The 16331-nt window shown below is 49.3% G+C and overlaps 2 protein-coding genes across 5 annotated transcripts in view; one reads left to right on the top strand and one right to left on the bottom strand.

Annotated features, from left to right (window-relative positions):
• The first annotated feature begins 261 nt into the window (after positions 1-261).
• Positions 262-8828, top strand: Snn (stannin). Its single transcript, XM_021184571.2, has 2 exons — positions 262-397; positions 6043-8828. The coding sequence occupies exon 2, from the start codon at positions 6130-6132 to the stop codon at positions 6394-6396; it is 267 nt and encodes an 88-aa protein (XP_021040230.1). The 5' UTR covers positions 262-397; positions 6043-6129; the 3' UTR covers positions 6397-8828.
• The window catches only part of Txndc11 (thioredoxin domain containing 11), a 59663-nt gene continuing 52085 nt past the window's right edge, over positions 8754-16331 (bottom strand). For all 4 annotated transcript variants that reach the window (XM_021184570.2, XM_029470298.1, XM_029470296.1 and 1 more), the window contains 2 exons: positions 13550-13630; positions 8754-9485 (listed from right to left, as the gene is read on the bottom strand). In XM_021184570.2, coding sequence (XP_021040229.1) covers positions 8861-9485; positions 13550-13630 — 706 coding nt within the window. In that variant the 3' untranslated portion in view covers positions 8754-8860. The remainder of the gene's footprint in view (positions 9486-13549; positions 13631-16331) is intronic.

The following is a 16331-nucleotide window of genomic DNA, read 5'->3' on the forward strand; positions in this document are numbered from 1 at the left end:
ACGCCAGGCGCAGGCCCAGTACTGCCGGCACCCAATAAGCGCTCAAGGAAGCCTGGCCTCCCGCCCTCTCTGCCCCAGCTCCGGGAGCCGCCAGCCGAGAAACACTACCCACCCCCTTACTTACACCCCCTCTGCCCATTGTGCGCCTCGGGGCCCAGAGCGCACGTGACTCCACCCAGCCCGCTCCGCTCCTCCCCGCCGTCCCAGCGCGATCTCCAGTTGGTCGCACCAGAGCGCCCCGCCCCCAATCAGGGCGGAGCCCAAGCACCTCGCCCCCTGCTGATCGGGCTCTGGCGTCTGGCGAGGGCTCCGCGGCCCGACCCGGCTGGCGCGCAGGCGGAGCCGGGGCGGCGGGGCTGCTGCTGGCTAATTGCACAGGACTCCGGGCCGCGACATGGTGAGCAGGGATGGGCAGAGCAGGCGGGTAGGGGGAAGGGACGCGCCGGATGGATCGGGGTGCGGCGCTGGCGGGTCGGCGCGGCAGATGCCGCGCGCGGGCGGGGGCTCTTTGTCCTCCGCCGCGGGATTGGGACAAAGGAGGTAGCCGGCGGCGGAGGCTGTTTGGCTGGGCATCTGCCCCTCTCCGTGACCCACGGTTCTATGTCCTGCGCGGATCCTCCGGGCTGCCCGGAACACTCACTCCGCATTGACGGGGTTCCTGGCAGCGCCCCAGCGTGGTCAAGATGGGATCGAGGGGAGCGGGGGCCCAGGGAAAATCTGGCGCTCGTTTCATTGGTGGGGAGACTGAGGCTGAGCCGCAGCGTTTGGTCCCAGGTCGGGTCGGCAGTGATTGCGCGGCGTGGGCTTGAATGGGTCTCTGGGACCCCCCCCCCCCAAGGAAAAAAAACCGGGGTCAGGCGGACTTGATTTGTCTTCAGCTGTCGTTTCCTCCTCAGCTGTCGCCCCCTGAACAGGCCCCTACTTCCCTAGCGCCTCGCCTTGCTCCTTCGGTAGAGTGGGAGAGACGCGGCGTCGCCTGGCACCGCGCCTGCACACCGCCTGCGCTCAGCACGCGGGAGCTGCTGGGGCGCTTGTCATTAGTGTCCAGTCCTCTCGACCCAGGTCACCTAGACTATGTCCTAAGGAGGGGGTCAAACACAGACTCATTGCGCTCAGCTTTCAGGAGAAAGAAGACAGGTCAGGCATATGACGTTTTAGAATCAGGTTTGAAATCGGTTATTTAGAATCGGGGCTTCCTGGATATCTGCACCTCCACTTTTTAAACTGTGTGACCTTGGAGACCGAGTTAACTTCTCTAAGCTACAGATTATTTGTCAAGTAGGAAGAGCAGTCACTCGGTTCTAGGATTGTTTTGAGGCAGAAGTTTTGGAGAGATCCACATGAGATGTTGGAGCTCAAAAGTGTGGCACCAAGGAACTTTTCAGCATCGACTACTATATCACTGCCAGAGTTGTATGGCCAGATGGGACCCTGACGAGTAGGGGCAGGATTCAGACTTGGACTATGAGATTGCAGCTCACCTTGGGCAGTTCCCAAACATCTTAGTCTTAGTTTCCTTTCCTGGCATAAGAACTGGGAGCAGGGTGGCATCTGGAGCACATTTCTCTTCTGGAGGAGGAAGGGAAGGGGAGAGGACAATGGGCACAGCCATGGTAGATGTTCCCTTTCCTTTCCTGTTGCTGTTGGCCCTCCATCGAAGCTCTTGGATGGCTGAAGCCCTCGGTGATGGTGCCTTTGGGGTTTGACCAAGCGGAACCCTGGGCAGGAAATACTTCTGGTCTGGGGTCCCCTGAAGAGGACACTTGGAAGGTGGCTTTACTGGAGGATGGAGCAGTGCAGGAAGCCCCTGGGTGTTATTGGCCCTGAAAGCAGGGCAGTATTTCTGACTGCCTTGGAGGCCAGGGAGGTGGAAGCTTTGGATGGAGTGGCAGGGTGGTGCCCAGCTGAGTACAATAGCACTGGTGATGTGCCCAGTTAAGTGAAGAGTAGGCAGAGGATGTCCCCAGAGAAGAGGCTATTTGGGACATGGGTCCAGGCCAGGCTTTGTGCCCTAAGGTACAAGAGGTTACAGAGAAAAAGGCAGGACATTAAGGACAGCCTGCTGTGGGTAAGAGTGGTGGGAACCTGGCCTGCCTTGTTGCCTTCTGGGTGGGGTGAAGGGTTAGCTTTGGGATCCCATGAAGAGGTAGGGATAACAGACGCCTTTCCAAGGAAGACCTAAAGGAGACTGTGAATTTTAGGAAACCTCTGCCCAGAGGTCACCACACTGTATGTCATTTTGAGACCAGTGTGTTCTAGGACCAGTTACCCATTGCTCTGGGCCTTGAGAAACCAGGCCAAACAATTCTCAGCCAGTGCAGACTGAACTGGCTATGGAGTGCCCAGACCCACATTGACCAGTGCTCACCTAAAAGTTGTCACTGCAGCTGCTTCCAAACAGGGGACATGGGATAGTCTGTGCTCTAACTGACCCTGTGCCTCAGTTTCCTCATAAGCAGAATGGGATGATCAAGGCAAGTAGAGAGGAGTAAGGTGGATGTGATGGCATAGCTTTGAGGTGGTCCTGGAACTTCCCTCAGCTGGGTTAAGTTATGCCTGACCCATGGGCCTTGGTGAAGGAAATGGGGTGCTCAGTGGTTAGTTATGCAGAGGGTTGTACAAGCCAGATGCAGGGCATCCCAGCATCCTCTGGGTTCTGCTTCCCTGTTACCACCTACCTTGCCCCAAGCATAAAGAGTTACCTTGGTTTTCAACCTATGGGTTATAACCCCTTTGGGAGTAGAACAAAACTTTCATATGTGGTTACTTAAGACCACCTGGAACACAGATATTTACATTGTGATTCATAACACTAGCAAAATTACAGTTACAAAGTAGCAAGGAAAATAATGATATGGTTGGGGGTGACCACAACATGAGGAATTGTATTATAGGGTCGCAGAATTAAGAAGATTGAGAACCACTGAGTTAGCTGTCAGACCTGCCATCCTCTACTGCCGTGCCTTGCCCCTGCCCTGAACTTGGGTTACAGCCTCTATTCCCCCATGGCTGCTTCCTAGCAGGCATCTGGGAGAAGTCTGGACTTAGGGAGCTGGCTCAAAAATAGGGTCCTCTGGTGGACCCCATGAGAGCCAGCTCTCTTTTAGCTCATCATCACATACCTGGCCTTGGTACAGTCAGTCTTTATTGAGTATGTATGCGGTAGAGCATAGCTGCGAACTTGAGGGACAGTGACCTTTTCTTGGTCTCTCTGGAGGGCACAGGCCAGAAGATGACAGCCAGGGTACTACTCTGTAAATCAGAACTGCAGAGAGCTGAGGGCCTTAGGGAAGATGGGTGCATGTAGGGGTGTAGGTGCTGGCCAGTGTGGGAAGAGTCTGGAGTCTTGAAAGCAGCTCCAGGAGTCACTGCTGAGAAAGTGCCTAGTTCAGTCCTAAGGACAGAGGCCACCACGGGGCAGTTCATGAAGTATGGGTGGTGGCCAGGCCTGCAGGGGATGCTGGGGCAACCTCAGGAGCCCTCCCTTCTGAGGCCACCATGTCTGGCCAGGAGTCAGATTTTTTTAGATCACTTCTCAGGAAACGTTTGCTAAATGAAAAAAGAAACAGAAGCCCTAATGGAGGCCACAGAGCAGGCATGACTGGCTGGGTCAAAAGTCATTGTTTTGCGCTTAGAGGTGAGAGGCATATACCTGGCTCTGTCCACCTCCAAGCCTGGTGGGCATAGTGGGCAGGAGTTTGAGGTCATGCCTGCTCTCCTGGGGTCCCTCTGGGCTTGAGCTGCCTCAGTTTCTTCATTAGTCACAGAACAGCTGTTCCCCTTAGATCATGGTGCCATTGTTTGACTTTCCACTTCCGATCCCAGAACCACCCCAGACCCCAAACACAAACTTCCCTTTCTGAATTGCCACTGCCTTGCCTTCTGGTCCAGACCACAGGAAGACGTGCAGGTGGAGGCGGAGTGGGTGTCCTGTGTGGGCTGGCTGTGTGGGCTTGTGGGAACTGATGGAGCTAGCAGAGCTCTCTTGGGACACGCAGCTCTGGGAATGTGGGGAAGCCAGGGCCCAGGCAGCCAAGCCAGGGGAGGAAGCTTCCCTGGCTTTCTGGTTGAGAGAGGCTTCCTTCCTGGCTGGTGTAAACTAGGTCAGAGTTTCTTCCTCCACCTCCATGTGGGTGCCATTTGGGGCCAAGCTGTTCTGCACTAAGGTTTTGGGAACTCTCCTATGCCTTGAAGGGTATGGAACAGAATCTTTGGACTCTGCCTGCCGAGCGTGGCCAGGTGCACAGTTGAACCCACTTGAGACCTAGTGATCAAAGGTCAGGGAATGGAGCACCCTGGTCAGGAAGAACTATGTGACCAAAGGTCTGGGCCCAGAAGGACAGTGGAAGGCACATGGCTGGAGAGGAGTGAGCGGGAATGAGGAAGCACTTGGACACATTCTGTGTTCTCTGATTGCAAGAGTGGACGGGGAGCCAGTTGAGAGGGAGCTGGGCAGCTCAGACACTAGAGACTAAAGATTGAGAATCAGAGGATGCCCCCCCCCCCTTGCCTGGAGCTTCCCTGAAGACTGGCACAGGCAATGAGGATGGTATTCCTTGGTCACGAGGCCTGGTTCCTGGACATTCCATGGAATTGATTGGCTGCCTGTGACCTTTAGGCAGACCTGACTCCTGGTAGCCTCCATGGTTGAGTGAGAGTCATTTCTAACTAAGGGGATTATTACTCAAGGATGCAGCAGGTCCCATCACATTTGGAGTGTGAATCTTACAGTGCCATCTACCTGGGTGACATGAATGGCAAGACTTTGGGCATTTATGGCTTCCTCAGTGTAGGTTGTGCCTGGCCTGTGCAGGACATGCCTATGGGGTCTTCATCCCTCTCACTACTCTAGTGTCCACTACTGACAAGCACTAGTAAGAAAGTAGGTGCCTGTAAGAGACTGGAGCAGCCTGCTGCTGACTTCAGCACCTGGGAGGCCTCAGTAGCAAAGCTTGGGGCTAGCAATCCTTGGGGCTGTGGCTGGCTGAGCTCTGGGGTACCGCTTAAGAGGAAAGCTGGAGTCCAGGTTCTCCGGGCCTTGGGTGCATCCCACAACTTCTCTCTCCTTTACCACTCGCAACCTTGGCTAAGGATGAGGACTGGGACCTGGAGTTGTCTGAGATCAAGGAGCTGGGAACAGCTCAGCTCTCCATGTCCTGGCATCACTCCCTCAGCATGTATGAGTCCAGCTGGCACTCTTAACAGGGTGATGTACCAGGCTCTCTCTCCTGCCTTCAGAGGCCTAGCAAGGCTGCTCCCACTGTGGTAAATGCTCATAGCACCTGGTCCCTTGTGCTCCTGATGTGATCATACCTGGACTATTTTAGAGTGTTGACCTCTTGACAATTTGGTTTCTGTACTAGATGGTAAGCTATATACAGAAGGAGCTAATTCCCTCACCCATCCCTCCTGTCTTTCCTGAAGCTTCCCCAGTACCTATGTCTTCCAGGACCTGTGTGCCCTACATCCATAGACTTCTTGAAAAATGGGGTATTCACAGACAAGCTGTGGCTACATGGGGCAAATCTGTCTGCTGTTGTGACTTTTCCCCTGGGTTCTAGAAGCTCAGACGCTGGAGACTTTGAAGATTGAGACGTTCTGTGTTACCCGATTCTTCCACAAGAGCTGATGCTGTGTGTCTGCTTCTGGATCCTTCCTCTCTAGCCTTCTGGACCAGGACTGGATACACACTCGTAGCTCATGCCTGTGATCCTAAGGCTCAGAAGGCTAAGGCTAGAGAATCATGAGTTTGAGATGGTCTGGGATACAGAGTGAGCCTCTGTCTCAAAGACAAACAAAAAACAATGTATACCTTCAGCAGAACCAGACTAGTGGCCAGTCCTCTTATAGCTTCTGCCTCAACCACCATGGTGCCCATTTCCCTTTCCACTCACAGCAGAAGCACCTGGGTGGCAGAAGTAGCTGGGGGAAGTAGGCTGGGTAAGCATCTGGGCAGACACAGTGGAAATTCAATCCTATGGTTGTCACTGGGTTGTCCCCTACAGAGCCCCTTGTATAGTCTCTCCTGGCTTTGTCTTTCAGGACTGTCCTGTGCAGCCCGAATTCCAGCCTCGTTGAGCCAGGCACACCAAGAGCTTTCCACCAAAGAAGCCCCTCCAAGCACTGACCATGTCTATTATGGACCACAGCCCCACCACCGGGGTGGTCACGGTCATTGTCATCCTCATCGCCATAGCTGCCCTGGGGGCCTTGATCCTGGGCTGCTGGTGCTACCTGCGGCTGCAGCGCATCAGCCAGTCAGAGGATGAGGAGAGCATCGTGGGTGATGGCGAGACAAAGGAGCCCTTTCTACTGGTGCAGTACTCTGCCAAGGGGCCATGTGTGGAAAGAAAGGCCAAGTTGATGACCGCCAACAGCCCAGAAGTGCATGGCTGAGCTGGGCTGCGAAGGCCAAGGCCATGGTTCTGTTTGCAGCCAGCCCAGAAGCACTGAGAGGGTGGAAGCAGACATGTTGCTATGTGAGAGGGGTTGACACTTGCTGGCATGGTCTCCTTGGGCTTTGTCATCGCATGCACTGGCTCCAGGTCCCAGCTCTTCTGGCCTTCCGCCTCTGCCTCCTGGTGGGCTGTCCATTGCAGGCAGTGGGCAGGCCTGACCTTTTGCTGGGGCTCCTGGCCCCTTAGCGCTTTCCTTACTTGAATGTTTTAGCTGAGCCTGTTTTTGATGGAGCTACTACTGTAATGCGTGAACTAACCAACCTGTGAACTGTAAATAGGCCCGGAAGCACGTGCTTAAGCCTTTTTGCTGATTTTTTTAAAAATACCAGATGGAGCCCGTGGACTGGCTTGATATAATGACTGTACTCACGTAAGCTGAGGTATGACCATGGAGGGTCTTGGACTGGTCAGGCCCCAGTTGCCCTTGGCAGGGTGCACTGAGACCTTAGCGATGCGTATGGAAAGGAGGTGAAAGGTTAAGAAGCTGGGGTGTTGGGGTAATCTCAGCTTGCTTCATAATGGAGGAAAACCACACCCCACCCCTCCCTTTCTCTAGTTCAGCTTTGTTAAAAGAACAGTGTGTGTAGACGGCGGAGTCACTGCAAGGAAGCTGTTGCACTTGCTTGGAAGCCTGTGAAGGATGAGACCTCATGAGTCCTGAGGGTTGCCAGGCAGCTTGGCAGAGCAGTCTCTTGCCCTTTGGTTTTGAGCATGCCCAGTACACCCCTTCAGCACAGGCTTTGCAGAAACTGCTCTGGTCCTCTGCAGACACCAGAGCCTGTGGAGGTTACTTGAAGTCTGAAACCCAGTTGGCTCAAGAAGGCAAGGTTTTGTTTTTGTATTTAATATTTTCTGCACTGGAATGGGGTTTGGGGGTAGGAGTGCCCCCCCACATCCCCACACCCCACCTTTTCACAAGTGAGCTTCCTTTCTTCTCCAGTGGGTATTGGGTTTTACTTTGATCCTTGGGGTTTTGTAGTCAGAGCTTCCTGACACAGCTCTCAAGGCACTCTGTGCTATAGAAGGTCATTTCTATTGTGCACATAGCATTTACAAGAGTCACCAGGAGTTCAGGTTCAGGGCCTGGTTCTCACAGGTAAGGGAACCAGCAACATGTCTCCAGGATATTTCTTATGTCTATAAGCTTGCTCAGATGTTAATCCCATCACCATAAGCATTCTGAACCATTATGATTAAACCTGACTATGCTGGTACCCTTGGTGATGAATCGGTAGCCAGCTAGCCCTGGCAGCAGAGAGCTCCAGGCAGTCTGGAGACAGCTTTGAAAAGCATGTGAAACGGATCCATTTCCTAGAACCCAAGGGAGGAGCTGTAGGGAAGGAACACTTCTTTTTAGCAGTGTATACCACTATGGGGTTGGGAGGCAGATGTTACACACCTTAGTTACACAGAGGTAGTCAAAGATGGACTGGCCTCGGGCAGAGGCTACTAAGGAGTTCTTGGATGTGTGTTAGTCCTGGGAGCAGTGACTCTGTAGGTCTAGGAGGGGAACAGAAAGTATCAAAGGATCTACCTGAAGTTGGCTGACGCTGAGGGGCTCTACTGATTCCCACCCCACATCCACCTTTCTACCTCCTACGTCTTGCAGCCAGCAGCCTAAACACTGCTGATCCTTTTCTCCACCATCCATGGATCCAAGGCCAGCTTGGATCTATACCGAAATTTGAGCTGGTTCATGGCTGCATGGTCAGATGCAGGCCGCAGCTTGTACTATGCTGATGAAGTTGGCTTTTCAAACAGACATCACCACATTCTTATCAGTTACACTTTGGGGGAGGTTCCTATCACCCCCTGTTGCCAGGGGGTCTTTCAAGTTTGAGTCAGTCCATCCAGAGAGGGATGAGTAAGTTCAGGTACTGTGGGGCATTGGTGAGGTCATATGGAGAACGAACACCTATAGAACTGTTGAACACCTATAGAACTGTTGAACAACCATGCAAGTCTTCCCTGTCCTTGGTTATCATTGGCTACCTTTTTAAGTGTCCACCAGAGCCATACACTCCAATGGTTAATAAGTCATAACTTCTCTTCAGATTTTTTTCCCAATAGTGTAACTATTGTGGGTTGGGGTCAGGTCTAATGATGGTTAAGAAGCTAGCCTTTCGTCCTGGGGAGCTTGCAGGAACTCCAAGGCTAAGCCACTGAAGCAAGAACTGACCTTCCTAGATATATGTTCAAATGGACTGTGCTACTGTTGTGTCTCAAAGCTACCAGTTTGTGCAATAAGTGGAAGGGATGCCATTCCTGATCAATAAATGCTAAATGACATTCAAGTTCATTTTGTAGACCACTGAGAAAGATCTTTATTTACAATAAATTTCAATAAAATTTGCATAACTATATTCCCAATTTACAGTCTTCACCTCTGGCTCCTTCAATAGTTAGTCTGTCCTATTCTCATGCTTCCTCTCTGAAGCCAAAGTGGAGCTGGTCGTGGAGGGCGGAGGGGTGTCACCAGGTAACTGAGTTGTACCCATGGACTTGGAGTGGTTCGGTCGAGCCTTTCCCAGAGGGGCTGGTTCCTTAGCCCCACCTTGGCCTTCCAGCTCCTTCTCCATAGTGGCCACAAGGATCTTGAGCCATGTGTGCTCGGGGAGGGGGGTTCCTGAGGCTCTAGCCAGCTCTTGGAGCTCCCGAGCCTTCTTTAAATACAGAGCCTGCAGTTTCTGGCTGTGGCGCCGGAGTAGCCTGTGCTGTTGCTCCAGGGTCCGCTGCCGACGCAGCAGGCGGTGCCCATCCCTGCGGGCACTAAAGAGCCTGCCCTCCACCTGCTCCTGTGTACGGCGTAGGCTGCTCATCTCAGATCTCAGCTTCTGCATTGCATTCTCCACATGAGAGATGTGCTCGCGCTGCAGCACTGCCTTGCTCTGGACACATTCTTGGGTAGGAGGGCTGATGCCAAGGTCCTGGGGGGCAGAGGCAGCGTCTGAGTGATGCAGAATGAACCGCAGCAGATTCGGGAGGGTGATAGGGAGGTCTCCAGGGTATTTCACACTTAGGTCCTTTCTGGAGAGGAAGGGAAAGTCAAAAGTGAGGGTCCCCAATAGGCACAATAGAGACAAATGGGACTGGATGTGAGACTGGCCATTCTGGCCAAGAAAAGATGCTGGTTTCTTGCTGAAAGGCAGGCAATGCTGCCTGGGCAAGTGGTTCTTTGTAGAGTTGAGGAGTCCCACAGATTTGCACTGCAGTTATTAAGGCCATTTGAATAAAGTATATCTGTTCCTAAGGACAGAGCTGTTTCTGTATTCAACCTTCAGAGAGATAGATAAGCATGCTTAGGCCTAAGCCCCAAACCAGTGCATCGGGGACGGGGAAGAATGTTGTCGCTCTGTGTGAGCTACAAAGCTGGTGGACACAGTCCTGGTTCAGGGCTGTCCTCAGTTACCATGGCTATTAAGAGTGCTCAGTAAAACTGAAAATACAAACAAAACAAAACCAGCAAGAATACACACTTAATGTACAGTACCTACAGCACAAAGTGTTCTTAACTGAGGGGACTGTACTCCAGAGAGGGGACACTGGCCTCAAACCTGGACAGTTGCTACAGCCAACGTATCAACCGAAGGACTAAGATAAGTCACAGCTACTCATCTTACAGCTCAACCCCAACAGCACAGAGTTGACAATGGTGACATTGAAAGGGGTCCCCACATCTCCCATGCTCTAACGCAGAACTTGTCATCTAATTGCCCAGCCTCCTAAGTTTCTCTCACAGGTACTGTGCATAGGCAGTCTAACCACCGTCACTCAAACATGTCTTTCTACAGGCCTCCCTTAGCTGGTCAACAGGCAGGGACCAGCACCCTCAGAGAGTAAGGAACAGAGCTGACAGGACCCCAAAGGCAGCATTTATGCTGCCCTGCTCAGTGCCATCTATTCTCAGACAAATGGCTTGAGCTCTGTAAAATGGGGTGGTGGTGGGAGTGTCCCATGCCTCACAGGGCTGTTAAAGGGTTAAGTGAGTGTCGAACACGAGCTTTTTCAGAACTGCATTTTTAATCCTTATGGCATCACACATAATCCCTCAAGCAAGAAGACCACAGTTTGAAACAAGCCTGGGCTATACAGTAAAACTATGTCTCAAAAAAGAAAGAAAAATTACATTGTTCCTTAATATACCAACGAAGTTGGGGCTGGAGAGATGGCTTAGTGGTTAAGATTGCTGGCTACTTTTTTCAGAGGACCTGGCTTCAATTCCCAGCACCCACATAGTGGCTCACAACTGTCTAAAATTTCAGCCCCAGGCTATTTGATACCCTATTCCGGCCTCTGAGGGTATTGTAAATACATGTTGCACAGATACAGGTGGGTAAAACACACACACACACACACACACACACACATATGATCTTTTTTAAATTAAAAAGCCTTGCATGTTGGCACACACCTTTAATCTCAGCATCAGGGAGGCAGAGGCAGGTGGATCTCTATCAGTTTGAAGCTAAGCCTGGTCTACATAGCACATTGATGCCAGCCAAGGCTACCTAGAGACCCTATTTCAAAAAACCCAAATAAATTAAACAAAATTAAAATGGAAAGAGGAATATGCATTAACTGAAAACTTGTATAACCTTTCCACACACAAATACTAAACATGACAGAACATGTTTTATTAATAGATAACACTCTTCCTATCAAAAATCACTAGAGACTTAATTAGATATGCCAAACTACACATGGTGACCCACACTGGTAACCCTAGCACTTAAGAGGCAAGAGCAAAGTTTGAAGCTAGCCTGGACTACACTGTAAGACCCTATCTCACAACAACAAAGAAACTAAGTTATAGACCCCTTTATGTAACGTTTGGGGGGGGGCTGTAGGTAGCTTTTTACGATTTTTAAGACTTTCATGTAACAGAACACAGAAAGAATTTCAAAGTTTACATGTTAGCTGTATCTATTAATAATCTGGTAAGTGCTCTCAACAGTGGGCAGAGTCAAGGTAGACAGTTAGCAGGGATGCAGAGAACATACAAGCAGCACCTCCCAGTGCTCGCAGCCCTCACACCTCAGAAGCAGCCATGCTGATACCATAGCGTTCTTCTCCGCACATCTCCACTTTGTGCACAGAATTTGCATTTTCCACAGTGCACCAAACTTTCACTAAAAATAGCAGGAGCAGGTGAACATGAAAAGTCTTATTACATGTGGCCCCACCCACAGTGGTTTCACTTCCTCTTCTGTGCACCTTTGGATGTGACAGTTGATAGTCATATACCACTTTGAGCTCTTAGAAGCTGTCTAGTGGCCCCCACGTCCTCACTCAGACCACTGCTCCCTGCCAGGCTAGCACCGCTGCCCCCTTTATTTTGGTACAGGCAATAAATAGTCACATTATGCCTTTCTCTTCTGCCTTTTGGGTAAGCTTCTGGTATGCTCTCTGGACCAGTGACTAACTTGTGCCCATTTTTAGGAAACGCGGAAAATCTCATTCTAAAGCGAGAGACTCTGATTTAAGCTCTGTGTTTAACAGGTGTGGACAGTCTTCTGCTCTTCAGTATCAAGGGACAAAGGAGGGGTTGCAGGGACCTAGGGTTTCACTTTTTTTCTGGTTGGTTGGTTTTTGTTTGTTTATTTTTTTGACACAGGGTCTCACTTTATAATTCCTGCTAGCTTTCAACCCAAGGAGCTCCACCTGCCTCTGCCTCCCAAGACCACACCTGGCCTGCACTTGGTCTTCTATTATACAAGGCAGCTCCAGGTTGGGATGCTGGGCATGGATGCTCCTATGGTGCACTTGCCCTGCACATACACATGCTCATCAGCTCATTTGCTGGGAGCCTCTGCCTGCAAAGGCTTTTACCATGTGCTGTAACGTTACTATCATTACACTACATGCCCAGCTGGGTCACACACAGATGGAACGGCTGGTGGCAGTGCCCGTGGTTTCTTGACTATATGGCAGCTTAAACATGCCTTGGAAAGAAGAGAGTTCATTGTGTTAGAGCCAACAATGGAACAGACTGAGTCACTCTGTTTTTAGTGTGTGATCTGACAAGCCCCTGTTACCTACCACAGGAAGTACTCTAGCACACGTTCTCTGAGATAAAGGAAAAAAACAGAGACAATGGAAGTCCAAGGAAGCCCTCTGGCAGAGAGGCCAGACGAGCATAGCAGTGCTGCAGTGACCTGTAAGTGCCAAGGCTAGCCCTCCTGAAAGGACCCTGCATTTCCCACACACCCACAGGGGTGAGAGCAGTTCCCACGTGGATCTATTATGTACCCAAAGGGAAGCTGTGTGTGACAAGGGAGCCAGCATCCAGCTTGTTTGGCTTTAGAGTAGAGTTCATTTCCTTCTTTGTGGAAATGTTTGGACCTACACTTCTTTTTTTTTTTTAAAGATTTATTTATTATTATTATTCATTAGTACACTGTAGCTGTCTTCAGATGCACCAGAAGAGGGTGTCAGATCTCATTATGGGTGGTTGTGAGCCACCATGTGGTTGCTGGGATTTGAACTCAGAACCTTCGGAAGAGCAGTCAATGCTCTTAACTGCTGAGCCATCTCGCCAGCCCGGACCTACACTTCTAAGTCCAACCCTCCTTGCTAACGTCCCATCTCTGGTGGAGTTTTCAGCACTGCTTGCTGACAGACAACTTCAGAGCAGACTGTATACATGCAGAGACATCTCTCTATGAACAAAGCAGTGGGTAGAGAACTGCCAGTGTCCCTTGGGTGAGAGGGACACGTAAGCAACTGCAGGATTCATCCCACACAAACATGAGCACTTTCCTGTCAACTGTAGCATCTTTATAGGTTCACACCAGCTATCTAGTTCCCAGGGATGTACTTGGTAGGTTGAGGTGAAGGCTAGCCTGGTCTACATGAGTTCTAGAACAGCCAGAGCTACATAGTGAGGCCCTGTCTCAAAAAAACAAAAACAAATAATAAACATACTAAGACATGACATTCCAACACTAAAGCTCTACTACTCTATCTCTAATGGTAATACTTTAACAATAGTTTAGAACGTGATGAATGATTTACAATGGAAGCTCAGTTCAACTTCAGCCCTTAATAAGAGAATCCTACCTACACAATATTGAAAAACAATCCAGCCTTACCTATTGCAGGGAAAAAACAAAACGGTAGGAAGACGGTCAACCATGAATTCCCAAGGAAGATCATTCTGAGACACGTCGATCCTGACAGAGGAAAAGAGAAAATGACTGGTAAGGAGTGATTGGCCAAACAAGCACCAAACCTGAAGAATTTGGAGTGTTTCTATGGCCCAGACTAGACCGACCCCCTTACTACAGGTGTAAGTCAAGGCATTTACACTTTATGAACATGTCACTGTGTACCCTGAGTAATAGAAATGGAGCATAAATACCCCAAGTTGTCTCAATGAAAGTACTTCATCTACTCATCAGGATCTGGTGAGTATTTTAATCTGTGCGTTAGTTCTAGAAAAGGAAAGCTACTGAGCAAAGCACACACAGTAGGTCCCTTTGAAGAGTATACTTTATAGTTGATAAATCTATATGAAGGCCAAGATCAATGTACTGTCTTAACAGAATGCCAGTCCTCTCCCACCCCTCCTCTTCTCCCCACCAGGGGCCTTGGTGCTGCAATTGGTCTAGTTCAGCTAGCTTAGCTCAGGATGGCTTCAACCACTCAGCAGCCATCTTGCTGCAGCACCCCTAGTGCTGGGATTGCTGGCATGTGCCACCAAGGATAGTAGATTAATTTATGTATATAAAAAATGGCATCTACTAAATCACCCACCCTGTGATTAATTACTGTAGAACTGACTACAACTGCTCTGGTGAATGAATGGTGAACATGATGAATGATTTACAATGGAAGCTCAGTTCAACTTCAGCCCTTAATAAGAGAATCCTACCTACACAATATTGAAAAACAATATTTTTTCAAAAGGTATAAGTAGTATGGGATGATCAGGCAGTATAAACCAGTGTTATGTAATTGCACAAACTGCAATATGGCCAAGGAATGTGGATGAGGTATGTGATGGTTTGTATATGCTTGGTCTAGGGCTTGGCACCATTAAGTGGTGTAGCATGGTAGATGTGGGCTTGAAGACCCCCTGTCCAAGCTGCCTGGAAACTCTCAGCTCCTCCTGCACTATGCCTGTCTGGATGCTGCCATACTCCTGCCTTGATGATAAAGACTGAACCTCTGAACCTGTAAGCAGCCCCAATTAAATGTTGTCTTTATAAGAGTTGCCTTGATCATGTCTATTCATAGCAGTAAAACCCTAAAGACGACAAGGTGATAGAGTGCTTGTTTACCATAATTTATACCGAAGCCCTTCTTAAACCAGGCATGGTGGCATATACCTATAATTTCAACACTCAGGAGACAAAACCAAGAGGATTACAAGTTCGAGGTCATCTTTGGCTACATAGTTACTTGGAGGCCAGCCTGGGATCAGGGATACTTTCATAAATACATACAGAAAAGTCTAAAATTGGCACAAGCAAATGCAAATTTTTCCTCCACATCTTTTAACAAAATGACATGTCTGCCTCTGCTTGTGAAAGCCAAGTGGTGTTGGCCACCATTCTTCATAGTTGAATGTGTTTTCCCTCCAATTGTGTACTTCAATAAAGAGTTCACTGTGAAGTGAGAGCCTTTAAAATCCACAGGAACTGTACTGAGCTACCAGGGCTCCTTCTTGGAATCCTCTCAGTGTGGCTTATGAGCTGACACAGCAGCAGTCATACAGCTCCTACCCTACCCTTCTCCATTAATTCAGGGAAATACTGATTTAGGAATGGACAGAAATGTCCACTATGCCAGCATCACTGATACATGCCTTATCTGTTGCTGTAAGAATTTTCCCAAGTCCCCAAAGAAAAATTAACTGAATCAGAAATGTATAACTTTTTTGTGACTTCTTGCAAATGTTGCCAATGTAAATGTTGTCTGACTATGTCACCTTTTATCAATACTAGATCCTGTCACTTGAAAGCATTTATTAACTTAGTAAGCGTAAATGACACCTTATTTACATTTCTTAGGTGACTGGTTCCCCTGTTGTTTGTTTACTCTGTCATTGGCTGTGCTCTCTGTTCACATTTGTTTACCTGGCTTTGTTAGTTTGCTTGGTTTTTTTTGAGACAGCTGTTCTCTGTAGCCCTGGCTGTCCTGGAACTAGCTCTGCAGACCAGGCTAGCATTGTATTCAGAGATCTGCCTGCCTCTGACTCTCTAGTGCAGTGCCAGGATTATAGGTGAGCTGAGGAATAAGGCAGGCATTGTGCATGCCAGACAGCACTGCACCCCACACTACAGCCCCAGCCCACTTGAAATGTGGTGGAGCTATAGTGTCAACCCGAGTCTGAATGCCGGCCCCTAATTTACATGCTGTACAGTTCTGGACAAGTTGCCTAATATTTCTGTGCCTTAAATCAAAAGAAAGTGATGGAGTCAGCAGTTTCATCCGCCTCGTGTTCTGAGGCGTAAGTATATATGCATATAACAATCTCTTAGCACAGTCACTTCTGAGAATAAGTAGCAGGCAGCAAGTGAAATATAAATATACACGTGCTTATGACTACCCTTTAAAGCATCTTTTTAATTATGGCTAGGAATATAGCTAAGTGGTAGAACATTTGCTTTGCATGCATGAGGTCCTAGGTGTAATCCTGTCACTAACAAAGAAAGAAAACCATTCACATCAAGTATGTTGTTTTCACTGCATATCCTTCTAATGGATATAAATTACCTTTCATTATCTTTCACTGTAAAGATTTTATCTCTATCTTCTGCTTTTTCCCCATGATCTGGTCTAAACTGCTCACTTAATGATCTGGATTTGAGGTCTTGTTAAAGTGCTTATTATATAAGCTATTGCTATTGCTCTTGGTTGCTGACCAGA

This window comes from Mus caroli, chromosome 16, assembly GCF_900094665.2.
Source record: "Mus caroli chromosome 16, CAROLI_EIJ_v1.1, whole genome shotgun sequence".
In the NCBI taxonomy this organism is placed as follows: Eukaryota; Metazoa; Chordata; class Mammalia; order Rodentia; family Muridae; genus Mus; species Mus caroli.